General features: G+C 37.8%; 1 protein-coding gene across 2 annotated transcripts in view; it reads right to left on the bottom strand.

Annotated features, from left to right (window-relative positions):
• Positions 1-272: 272 nt before the first annotated feature.
• GRM7 (glutamate metabotropic receptor 7) overlaps positions 273-12,935 on the bottom strand; it is a 906,130-nt gene continuing 893,467 nt past the window's right edge. For both annotated transcript variants that reach the window (XM_032411836.1, XM_032411837.1), the window contains one exon: positions 273-1,467. Coding sequence is in view for 1 of the 2 variants with exons in the window: in XM_032411837.1 (XP_032267728.1) it covers positions 1,418-1,467 (50 nt within the window). In the remaining variant the exon portion in view is untranslated. The remainder of the gene's footprint in view (positions 1,468-12,935) is intronic.

The following is a 12,935-nucleotide window of genomic DNA, read 5'->3' as shown; positions in this document are numbered from 1 at the left end:
TTTTTGACAGGTAACTTACTGAGTCAGTGTCTGAGGGTTGTCAGGTCTTTGATTTTAAGGAAACAAAATGCATGGGCTTTGTGATACTCCTTTTTTATGAGAACATTTAGCACCTCTGGGTTTATCATTTGCATATCAGATATGGCTTTACTTGTGAGCTAAGGCTTGTTTCTTTAACAAGTTTGGTTGTTTTCAGTGTTTCCTGACTTAAGATTTTATGAAATAAGCTATAACTAAAAGGGGATAAACAACTAAAAATATTTATTTCAGGAAATAAAAAAGTTAACCAAAGTATTTTATTGGTACATTCTTTGACAATATCACAGAATTGAAAGAGAATGGTAAGAGGGAACTTTTCAGCAAGGGTGTTTTTCCACTAAATTGGCACATAAGCAGCAAGATTAACGAAAGTACTTATTACAAACGGTAAAAAACATACATGCTTTTTTTTTTTAAAGTCCTTATCACACTGGTCAGTCATAGGGGGGCATGAACAAAACCTCAAGACATGAAAAATCCATATTCTTTTCTTCAAATAGCTTAATCATTATTAAAATTATTGCAAAATATCCATATACCTTAATTAAAATAACAAAAGAGAACACAAATACAAATATTGAACATAAATTATTAACATGTACTGTAAAATACATTACTGGCATGCATTCCAAAGATCAAGACCTCTATTCAGTTCAGCCAATACCTTCCTTTTGTGGGACCTATCCTAATACCAAAGATAGGTGGGGCATACTTTCTCAGCACAGTTTTTGGTCTTTAAATATCTTTTTTGTTTAAAAAAAAAAAAAACATGATTTGCAGTGATACTATAATCATAATTATACAGTCATTACATACGTGGTTTTAATTTCCTTTTTTTTAGTCTGCCGAGATCTTTTTAACATTAGAATTGTTTCAAAATTTTTCCGCATATTCTGCCGTCTGAGAGAATAGGGCTGTATGGAAACAAGGCATTCGAAAACAAACAGTGAACCGAGGTACAACATCAGATGGCAAAGTGCAAAAGTCCTCACAAACTGTACAGAAAATTTCAAAACCTTGCAGTCTCGAAGTACATACATAGAAAGACAGGTCAGCCCCAAAACGTTCACTGTGGCTCTCGGTGGTTCATCCTGAAGAGCCTGGGTGGGACTTGAGTCTCAACGCTCCCTGTCGTAGGGAAGGTCCAAACTTGCAGGCGAGTTGGCAGTGCCGATGCCAGTGACTTATTAAGCCAAGATAAAGTAAGAATATTTCATAAAGCAGCTGTGTAGGACACTTGGATCCTCTAACGTTGGTCTCCTGGCCAGGGATGCTCCTCCAGTGATGGATAGTGGGCAGGACCAAGAGTCCTGTGCCAGGTTGGGTGACAAAATAACTGAGGGTCTTCCTCCTCCACGGTTCCATGGAATGAAACAGGTTAGATAACCAGGTTATTATAACTGACATACTTCTTTTTTGCAGCAGGGCCTGAAAAAAAAAATGTAAGAGTCAGTTGTAGCAATGACCTTATTTGCAAAGGTAGAAACAGAATTAGATCTGGGATGACTTGAATACAATGTCAAGATGGAACCGTGCACCACTGGGGAACACACAAATCACTTTGGATTCCTATGACTCTTTCTAAGGTTTTGTCTACTAAAATTTGCAGTGCCCAGCAATTCTCAAACCATCTGTGCTCTCTATTCTAAGACGTCTCCAACCTCCCTCTTTAAGGTTTGTAATGCTTAGTAAATTAATTAGTGGATGCCGTACTTCCTAATTAGCCTACCCTAAGCTTAAAGGGCCCATCCATGTTGCAGGATATTTCGCTGTGTGATCTTCTCCCAGACCTTCTCATAATAAATGGCCATTGCTTGGGACAGTCTGTCCTGGGTCACTGCGATAATTTCCATTGACTACAGATTAGGTCAACCAGTGCCTTCTTCAGTTAGGATTCACACAATCAAATTACTAGTGACTGACTTGCACAGTGTTATCATCAGTAAGTTGTAAATGGTAATTTGTAGAACTATTTCCATCAAAGTTTGAGGCTCACTTAAATCTCACCATGCACGCCTTCTATTTGTTTTCTTTAAATAATAAATTACTTTTCTATTTGGTATAGTGATTCTAGAACCCAGTTCTACTCATTCATTCATTCATTCATTCAGCATTGGTTGCCTACCATATGCCAGACATGGGACTAGGCACTGATGAGCAGCTGATGAGCCACTGATGAGCAAATCAGACCCTTTCCTGTCCTCATGCTGGAAACAAAGACACCAAGATCCCAAAGTATGACTGATTTATATTATACTCTAGTTCTCAATACCAGGTAATACAATTGCTGTAATGTGACATGTTCTTTATTCATTAAATCTTAGTAGTTTTGCATCAGCTTCTGTTGGACACAAAGTAACTGTCACGTAGCATTTACTGATGGCTTATTTTACTTACTGTTTTTTATTCTAAGTAGTATTGTTCATTTAATATAAACAAGTAACAAGAATTCTTCCACACCTCTTAAGTAGGGATTCATATGGGAATTTAGAAGAATGGAGAAGCTACAATAGCATACTGAGAGAGTTTGCATCTGAACTTTGAGTAGGTAACACAGCGAGTATATTACAGATACATATATGCATGTGTACACTCTACAAAAAGACAGATTTTATTTTCTGCATGAAAAATTCAGAGTCTCCTTCTGGTAAATTTTTATTTAAAGATTCAGACTCATTTCTCTATTAAATCACATTGCATTTATTAACTAAAATTAGAGGAGAAAATAGAATTATATGACATTGAGGGTCCTCTGGAAAATCTGGTCATGAGCTGGGTCATGGTGCATCCTCCTTGATAAATACATGGTATCAATAATGCCTCAGCCTTCTAAGAAGGTTCCCATTGTTAGTACAGCCTTCACTGTCTCACTAATATGCTTGGTTTAAATATAAAGAGAAAAACTTTCTAAAAATGTTTTCTTTACTCTGAAGCCTATTTACAGTGTCATAGCTAGATAACTCCAGCAGATAACTGCAAGAAATAATCACAGCCTGCCTTGTCAGATGGTAATATACTAATTATCCTCAGCAAAAAAAGGAGGGGGGAGAGGGATCAAAGAAAAAACCCAGAGGTTTAATGACCTAAATATCTGAGATTACCTTTATTGTGTGATTATTGTGTGACTGTTTTCCGTATAAGCGTAACTGTCTAGTGAAAAAAGCACAACATATTTGAAATTCCTCAGACAGGTTACTTGAAAACAATTTCTCTGGAAGAGTCTTCACCAAAAGAATAAGGAAGTTAGAAAATATTGTCCTTAAATCATAAAGCTGAGCATTGGTTTGTATTAAACTATCATCAAGATGAGGTTATGCTGTAAAAAATTCAAAATGATAATAATGTTAGTGGAAATTCACTGATGCTTGGCATGGATTACCTTCTTGTGTTTGTAAGCCTTGAGACGAATGCTGTTTATAATCTCCACCTTATATAGGAAGGGTCTGAGGCTCAGAGGGACTGGCATTCCAAAATGAGGCTGATGTTTGAATCTACAGTTTGCTCTCCAGACCATAGTAGGAAGACCATGCTGCACTTGGACTCACCTGACCCGGGTTCTGATTCAGCTCTATCATTTATTTGAGGTGTGACCTAGACCAGTCCAATGACATTGAACTGCTCTGAGCCTTTGTAAAAATGGTTAGAATAATTGTTACCCTGCGGCCTGTTAATGGCATAAATGTATGAAATATTCCAGTTTCTCATCTGGCAACATAATGCATAAAGGTATTTTTAAATTACAAAGTTCTTATACAAATGATTAGCCTTAATTCATGCTTTCTTGGCAGAATAGCCGAGGAATGTTGCAGCAAAATGATAATGGAGTTGTGTAGGTCCTAGAATGGCAACTTATGTGCTTTTCAGAGCAATGCCCAATGTATTATAATGTTTATTTTTAAAATGTTCTAGCCTTATGAGTAAATAAGAGAAGTACCAGTGGTGTGTGATAATTCCATTTATTTGAATAGCAATGTAGTTTATGGCCTAGAAAAGAAAATTGCTTAGCTCAAGATAGTTGTACAGTGAAACACTTTCTAAGGAAATATACTTTTAGTATTTTAAAATAGAATTTTTTTTCTCTTGTAAAGTTACAAGTTTTTCTTGTAAAGTTACAAGGAACATTAAGAATATATGGCAGGGTCCTTGTCGAATTTTTAAAAGTTACCTACATCGGTAGTTTTCGAAGCAAGGTATCTTAGAGTTGATGTTTATAATGAAGCAGTATTATGGGTACTGGTTTTTGGAACTAATTACTTTGCTCCTTAAAAACGTTAGACATTCCATCTTACTCTTGGTGTTTTGTCAAAATCAAACTGGATTTGACATTAACTTGAACTACTTGAACTACATTAACTTGAACTACTACAAGTGAACTGCTTGTTTTCTCTCTAATTTCTCATGAGAATTTTTGTCTCACGAAAGCTTCATTTCTCAAGTGTGGTCCATGGAACACTTTTAACCCAGTCTATAGAAGTGAAGAAAAAAATAATAATAAATGGAGAAGAAAAAGAGTCTTATGGATATTATAAGAAATATTGAATTATGGGAAACATAAATAAATATAAAATTTTGAATAAGATTAAATAAGCCTCTTTTCTCTATCCCATATTTAATTTCTTTATTTTTTAAATAATAAGGAACTGCATAGTTCATTGACAATATTCCATATATTTCTGTGAGCTCTTGTTAAAAATTTAAATGTGTATGTAGATATATATATACACATATCAGTGTATGTATGAAGTGATTCAAACAGCCACAGAAAGTGTAGACAATCACGTATCACAGCCTTGAAAATAGTGCATTAATATGGGCGCCTGGGTGGCTCAGTTGTTAAACGTCCGCCTTCGGCTCAGGTCGTGATCCCAGAGTCCTGGGATCGAGCCCCGCATCGGGCTCCCTGCTCAGTGGGAAGCCTGCTTCTCCCTCTCCCACTCCCCCCTGCTTGTGTTCCCTCTCTCACTGTGTCTCTCTCTGTCAAATAAATAAATAAATAAATAAAATCTTAAAAAAAAAAAAAGAGGGGCGCCTAGGTGGCTCAGTTGGTTAAGTGGCTGCCTTCGGCTCAGGTCATGATCCTGGGGTCCTGGGATTGAGCCCCACATCTGGCTCCCTGCTCAGCGGAGAGCCTGCTTCTCTTTCTCCTTCTGCCTGCCACTCTGCCTACTTGTGCTCTCTATCTGTCAAATAAATAAATAAAATCTTAAAAAAAAAAAAGAAAGAAAATAGTGCATTAATATATTTACATCTTTGCTTCAGGTGCCCCTCCATCCACCCATAGGAAATAAAACACATCTGAGCCTTCCCTACTTCCCCACCCCCACTGCCAGTTCTTCCCTCTTTCTCCCATCCCAGCCTGTTAGTCTGATGTGGGTCTGCATCTTTCCCAATGAGGTTCATGCTGCTATTGCATACGTAGCTGCCCATAAAATATAGAGAGTTTTGCTTTGTGTTTTTTCAATTGTACAAAAATGGTATCACTGTGCATATCCATTTGCAACCTGTTTTTCATATAACATTATGGTTTTAATATTTATTTCTGTTGATTTGGTAATCATAATTACTATATAGTTTCCTGTATAAACATAGAACAAGTTTCTAATTCTTTTTTTATTGATGGACCCTACTTACTTTATAATTTTCCTTTTTTTTTTTTTTTAAAGATTTTTTTATTTATTTGATAGAGACACAGCGAGAGAGGGAACACAAGCAGGGTGAGTGGGAGAGGGAGAAGCAGGCTTCCCACTGAGCAGGGAGCCCAATGTGGGGCTCGATCCCAGGACCCTGGGATCATGACCTGAGCTGAAGGCAGACGGTTAACAACTGAGCTACCCAGGCACCCCAATATAATTGTTTTCAATAGCAAACAATACTGGAATAAATGAGATTTGAAAACCAATATCATCTATAAAGTTAAATGATAAAAAATTATAAACTAGGAGAAATTATTTGCAATATATTTAATTGACAAAGGAGTGTTATACAAAATTTTTAATGTATACAAATTAATAAAAGACAAGCTAATTTAAAATAAATGAATCAAGTGATATCAAAAAGTAATTTGTAGATAAAAAACATGAAAAATGCTCAACCTCATCAATTGGAAAAATACAAATTAAAAAAATAAAGAGATGGCATTTCATGCCCAGCCATTACAAAATAAAAAGTGCATTTGCACTAATACCACATACTAGTGAGTGTGTGAAGTGCAGATTCTTAGACTACTCTGGTAAAAATGGAAATTGGTATAATCGCCATGAGAGAACCATTTGGAAAGACCTAGAAAAGCAGAGGATATACATAGCATTGACACAGCAGTTTTATTTCTACATATGTGCCTGAGACACGTTTTCACATGTGCACATGGACATGTGTGGGGCTTCTCAGTGCTATTAACATAATGTTGTGCTTTGTGATTCTCTAAGAATTCTCCTATAGCAGCTGGGCATATAGTACAAATGAGCAAAGTGAGTCAAGTGTACGATATTAAGGAACAGCATGAACCCCGATCCATTGAAAAACACTTTCCCCATGTGATAGCATAATGATCTGTAGGATGTTACCTTATTTTAGTCAGATATTTCATTTTTTAAAGAGGAGCTGGACTTCTGTGTTGTTAGGTAAAGTTTCATTTTTTATTCATTTGAAATCTCTTTTCAAAATTAATTTTTCATTTATCGAGCACATCTTATATATTGGGCATTATAAATGCCTATTTTTTAGTGCCAGGTTCAAAATCATATTAAAACCTTGAGCAAATCAAAGGAAAGAGGCCAGGGGCTAGAGTAAGTCTCTGAGCAGCCACTTTGTAACCTTCTGAGGCTGTTTGCACTGTTTTCCAAATTTATTTGATTGCATAGCCCTCTCTCCCCTTTTTAGTGGATCCCTTGCCACTATACAAGAATGTACTTTTGGTTCTTTCTTAAATGTTGGTCCTGCCTGTTACTTCCGTCCTTTGTAAAGCTTACCAAACTCGGGAACACTGGTTTATTGCCTGATGAAACTTGGCTCAAACTGACTTTTCTATGAATCTATTCTAAGTGGTATCTGTGCCTCCCCTCCCTGCTGCCATTGCTTCCCTGTCAACCATAATTCACAGCTGTTGTTTAGTTAAAAATACTTTATTTTTTTAAAGATTTTATTTATTTGTCAGAGAGAGAGAGAGAGCACACGTGAACAAGCAGGGGAAGTGGAAGACAGAGGGAGAAGCCGGCTCCTTACTGAGAAGGGAGCCTGATGCGGGACTCAATGCAGAACCGTGGGATCATGACCTGAGCCGAAGGCAGACGCTTAAGCGACTGAGCCACCCAGGTGTCCCTAAAAATACTTTAAATGGAAGAAATTCTTCATATTATAGTTTACAGTTACTAAAACAAAAGGAAATACTTTTAGCTTTTAGTTCTGTGGTCACTGGCTGTTTCCTGCCTGTTCATTTCATTAGTAAATGGCCTTAGCCCATCGCTTAATGACAAATGAGTATATGTTACCTTCAATTGTTAATTTCCACTAAGAATTTCAAAAAAGCTAGTAAACTTCTTATATTCCTAAATCTTTTTTTTTCTTTTAATTGTCTTCTAAAAGTAGCACGTTACTCGGCCAAAAAGATGGAAAACCCAAGAATGGAGAATATGATTACCAAAAAAATGAGGCATTCACAGTTGTGCAAGTTGAACACTGATCTAAGGAAATCTGAGACTTTTCTACATCTTCTCTGTCCCACCTCCAGCTCTACCGCAACAACTTACCAGGAGAATGTTGGAGTATTTGTCTTTATGTTGGTTAACTGGACTTCTTGACACAAAGAGCTTGGCAGGGGTTAAAATACAATCAGCTAAATATGTCAGGATTCCACATCACCGGTAATTCTAATCTAGTTACCAAAGATCCAAAATCTGAATTTCTGTCCGTGTACCCAACCATCCATCTAATAAAATATTATTTAGCACCTGTTAAATACCAGTCACTTTAATACATGCTTATCTTGCAAAATGGCTTGGAAGTTTGCAAGCTGTTTGTTTGCTTCTCATTATTGTAAATTTGGATTATTTGACAATATTTAGAGAGGATTGCTATGTGCCATTAGCAAGGGCTTGGCATTTCCTTTGTTGTTTTTCCTACGTAACACAATCAGCATAAGACAAGAGTTCATAGGCCAGACTCACACTGAGAGGAGTCCCCAAAGCAAATTGGCACCTTCACCAACGTTGAATGAGGGAGACTGTTCAATGGATGATGGGACCAGTCTACCGTATGTGCAGACAATAGTAATCCGGTTCAAGAAAACAGAGAAGCAACATCCTAGAAATCCTTAGAAAAAATGTGCGAAGTGCTTGCTCCATTTTCATTAGGAACAAAGGTATGAGTCAGGTGTAGTCCCTTTTGTTAAGGAATTTGTTTTATGGTTGGGGAAATGATTATAGGGACTGTGATAAGTGCTTAGAGATACATGACAAGGGCTAATTAACTCTGTCTTGGATGGGGGTGTTTTGTACTAAGCCTGAGAAAGCTTCTCAGTGAAATGGGCACTTCATCTGGATGAGGAATGGGAAAATATAAGAAGGATGCAGGTGCGGGGCGCTTGGATGGCTCAGTTGTTAAGCATCCGCCTTAGGCTCATGTCATGATCCCAGGGTCCTGGGATCAAGCCCTGCATCGGGCTCCCTCTCTGCGGGAAGCCTTCTTCTCCCTCTCCCACTCCCCCTGCTTGTGTTCCCTCTCTCGCTGTCTCTCTCTGTCAAATAAATAAAAATCTTTATTAAAAAAAAAAAAAAGGATGCTGGTGATTTAAAAGTATACCATGTTCCTATCAAGGTGTGTGGGGAGCGGAGTCAGAAAGTTCTGGAACTGAAGGTTGACAGGGTAGGAGGGTCCAGATAATTATTTCGGTGAATATGCGTGCTGCCATACTAAATTCAAGACACTGGAAATAGTGATGAACAAGACAAAATCCCTATGGTTATTTATCTTCCTAATGGAGTCTCTCGTCAAAGGCCTTGAGTGCCAAAGTAAGACAACGGCAGTTGAGAGGCCATGGGAAGCCATCAGTGATTTTGAAGCAGAATCTTCAATCCTCAACTTGGAGTTCCCTCCCTACAGTGTTAACTAGCTTTCTCCTAACTACCTCCTACTCCTCATTCCCTTTGTAGTTTCTCAAAGTCACTTGATTCAGGGAGCCTTTCCTGACCTCCTCCAGACTAGTTAGGTGCCCCTGCTCTATTGTCTCAGGGCTTCTCTACTTTTCCTTTGCCGCACTTAGCACAGCCAGGGTGTGTCACTTACTGCTCATTGCTCTCGTGTGTCTCAGACATTAGCAGTGCAGGTGTAAGGATGGAAGAGACCCTTGTTTTTCCTAGTGCTTAGTAAGTGTGTAATACCAAGTCAGTGCTCGGTATTTACTGAATGAATCACTGTAGAGAGGCTTCTGCTCTCTGAAGTCATTGTCAGATCTAGGAATGTTTTAGGAGAAAAGGAGAGTTCCACCCTTCCCTCCTCCTGCCCCTGCCCCAGAATACATGGGAACTTGACTGGCTTTTTCAACCACTTTTTTTTTTTTCTCAGTGTCCCATGTGGTGCTATGGTATACAAAGCTATTGCTGTAACTCCTTAGATTGCATTTGTAACTTTTAAATCACAGTATTCTTTTTTCCCCTTTTAGCAGCCGCAGAGGCCCAAAACAGCCTAGCTAAAATTGAGAAATCAATTTTCAATTCTGCCATGAAAATAGTCAATGAACATTCTAGTGTTTCTTTAAAAAAATTAATTTGTTTTTTAAGATGTAAAGCATCAAGCAGAGGTTTACATGGTTCTTGGAATATGTTTTGGAAGCAAATAGACTAGGTCTCTGATAGGAAACATCTTTAAACTTGGCCAAGTTAAAATCTGGGTAGTTTGATTGAGGCTATATATGTTTTGCCCTAGAAACAAAAAGGATGCTCTAAATTACTGCATCAAAGATTTCTATTTTTTCTTGTTATGCACTCTGCCTGGGCATTCAAAAGCTTTTGTGTGTTTTGCAATTTCAATCTATTACAGATATGAGCATTCTGGAGCATATTATGGATGCAGTAGTGCATCCAAGACTGAAGCTGTGCATGAAAGCCCATCTTGAGGATAATGTTACAAATAAGGCAATAGTGACAAAATAGTAGCAGAGTAGTACTTAGTGTTCCTGGATGAAAATCTCTAGCTAAAATCCAGGTCTTGCTGTTTTGGAGTAGGAGATTCACAGTCCATTCATTCACTTCTATTTTCTTTATTCCACTATTACTGAGAGCTTATGGTGTGCTAATGGTAGTTTGGTTAAAAACAGTGGCACAGAGGTAGGGGAAAATAGTCTCTATCTTTGAACAACTCCTGCTTCAGTGCAATTCAACACATATTTATTGACCACCTACTATGTGTCAAACACTATTATAGGCAGGGAAATTTAGCCATGTTACAGAGCTGCACAACCCCTGATTGTATGGTGCTTATATCCTATTGGAGAGAGACAGATAATTTTTTTTAAAAAAGGTAAATGCAGCCAGTTCTTGTTGTTATATTCTATAAAGTTGCTATAAACTGAATTATTGAATACTGAATCATTGCTCCTAGGGGAAATAAAAGGTTAGGTTCCTATGAGACTCTGGCCACAACACTTTATCAACCAATCAAGACATAGCCTTGATTTGTGTTTGTTTTTGTTTGAAGATGCTTTATTTAATATATATTATTGATTGGTTATCATTGAACTCATGGCCAACAGAATTATAACTCATGCATCCTGAACTTAAGAACACTAGATAGCACTTCAGTTTGGGAGCTGCTTTAAATAGCAAAAGAACCGACAAAAATACAAAAATGCAAAACTTAGGTATTAAACAGACTACAAATTCACCCTTAGAGCTAAAACAAGGCAGAGCACCACCTTGTTCAGCCTTAGCTGAGATTGTGTGCATTGAATGATTCAAATATCTCCCTACTCTGAATACGTCTGCAAACAACTACAAAAGCACAAATAATGGTTTTGGAGTTACACATCAGTTTTAGCAAGTAAGGGAGTTTGTAAATAGTATATGTGCTGCCGAAGCGAGCACTGGGGAGTTTGTAAATAGAGAACCCATGAATAATGAGGTTCAACTCTATGCTGATGTCAGGCAATCCCAAACACTATGAAAAAAAAAAATTGACTAAGGGGCTAGACAGATTAGGCAAGGTTGTCCTCCTAGGAAAGGTGATAGGTAAGGTACAGAGAGGATGACATTTGAGCAGAGGCTTGAAGGAGATGAGAGAGAAACTATGAAAATTCTTGAATCATAGAGTGAACAGCAGGTGCAAATCCCTGAGGTTGGCATCTGAAAATCCAGGATGGCTGGAATAAAGAGAGTGAGCAGAAATGGTGGTATGCATGAAGAATTCCAACATGGCAGAAGGTGCCATCATAAACTCAAGGAAGGTTTCAAAGTGGACGAGAATCTTGAGCAGTAAATTGTGGACATTTCTCTGCCAGGGAAACCAGAAGTCAAGGGTACAGGTATTGAAGAACATTCCACGTGGAGGACATGACATTGGCAAAGGCATGTTTTGTGAAAAAGCTGAGTGTTTGGAGAGAATGGCAAAATGTGTGGAGCATTTAAAGAGGACAGGGTTCATGGAGAGAAGAAAGAATGCTAGGGAAGATGATTAGGGAGATTAATCTCAGATTGGCAAGGCTATTTTATGTTACATGTAGGGTTCTTGTTATGAAGATGAACTGTGAGAAGTTCACCAATATTTGAAAGAAGTAGAGAACATTCCAACAGTAACCTGAAGGATGAATTGGGAATAGGGAAGAGGTGGGTAGTAAGTGCAGACAGGAGATCAACTAGGAGTTGATGGAGTGATTAGGATTGTGTTTGTGGTAAGTGGAATTCTAAGACAGTACTACAGCGGGGTTCTAGATGAGGAAGCAACTCATAGTTCTAGCAATGCCCTTGCTAACACCTTGTTCTCTTAGGCATGAGAACATGGGAAAGAGCCTTTAGGGCCATTGTCCTGGGGAAGTACCTTGAGGCCAGAGCTATGGTGCTTATTTGATTGATTGATTGATTGATATTTAATTTAGGAGGGGGTGTATGTGACATGGCAGACAAGTGTTGTTAAGTTCAGTTAGGTTGACTTTTAATGTAACTCTAGATCTTAGAGAATCCAGGGGGCTCAAGGAGAAGAAACCAGAGAAGACCTGGCCAAGGCAAAGAAAGAGATGAAGGCAACCTTAACTTGCCTTCCTTTCTTGGAATCCAGCTCATCCTAACCTGGTAGGCAAAAGACTGAGCCTGAGAACTGAATATCTGTCCAGGAATAAAGATGCAGTCTTTCATAGGCTGCATATTTTGGGATACTGGCTTTGGAAGATGGAAGGATTGGAATCTGCTGCAGATAAGAGAAATCAGCCAAAACTTTAGTTTAAAGCAAATATAAAGCAAATGTCTACTAAGTGTTAAACACTGGTTGCTGTGGATACAAAGGGAATAAGACATGTCCCTGTCCTCAAAGAGGTCTCAATCTAATAGACCAGATTCCCCTGTGGCTAAACTGGGCATGGATTGTAAAGGTTAAGTATGTAACAGTGAGGTGTCATACATCAGCTTCCACTATGTATGAAACTCACTAGCTTATATTCAGACCTGAACCTATTATGTCAGTTTCAACATCAGAACTTTGTAATGATGGAATGTTCCTTTTTTCTTATTATTAATTTTGCATATTAATTTGCTCATTTATTTAACATTAGTAAATCTTTATGAGCAAAGACATTAATGTTAAAACACAGTGAATTTCAAGGTGATTTATTTTTGTTTTTCAAGATAAATAACAAACTTAAAAAATAAAATAGTAAATCCTACAGATTAGTACTAGGAAAATATGAATTTAGATTA

The sequence above is a fragment of the Phoca vitulina genome, unplaced genomic scaffold (genome assembly GCF_004348235.1).
Source record: "Phoca vitulina isolate PV1807 unplaced genomic scaffold, GSC_HSeal_1.0 scaffold13, whole genome shotgun sequence".
NCBI classification, from domain to species: domain Eukaryota; kingdom Metazoa; phylum Chordata; class Mammalia; order Carnivora; family Phocidae; genus Phoca; species Phoca vitulina.
The sequence above is the reverse complement of the archived record's forward strand: the minus strand, read 5'-3'. Positions and strand labels throughout refer to the sequence as shown.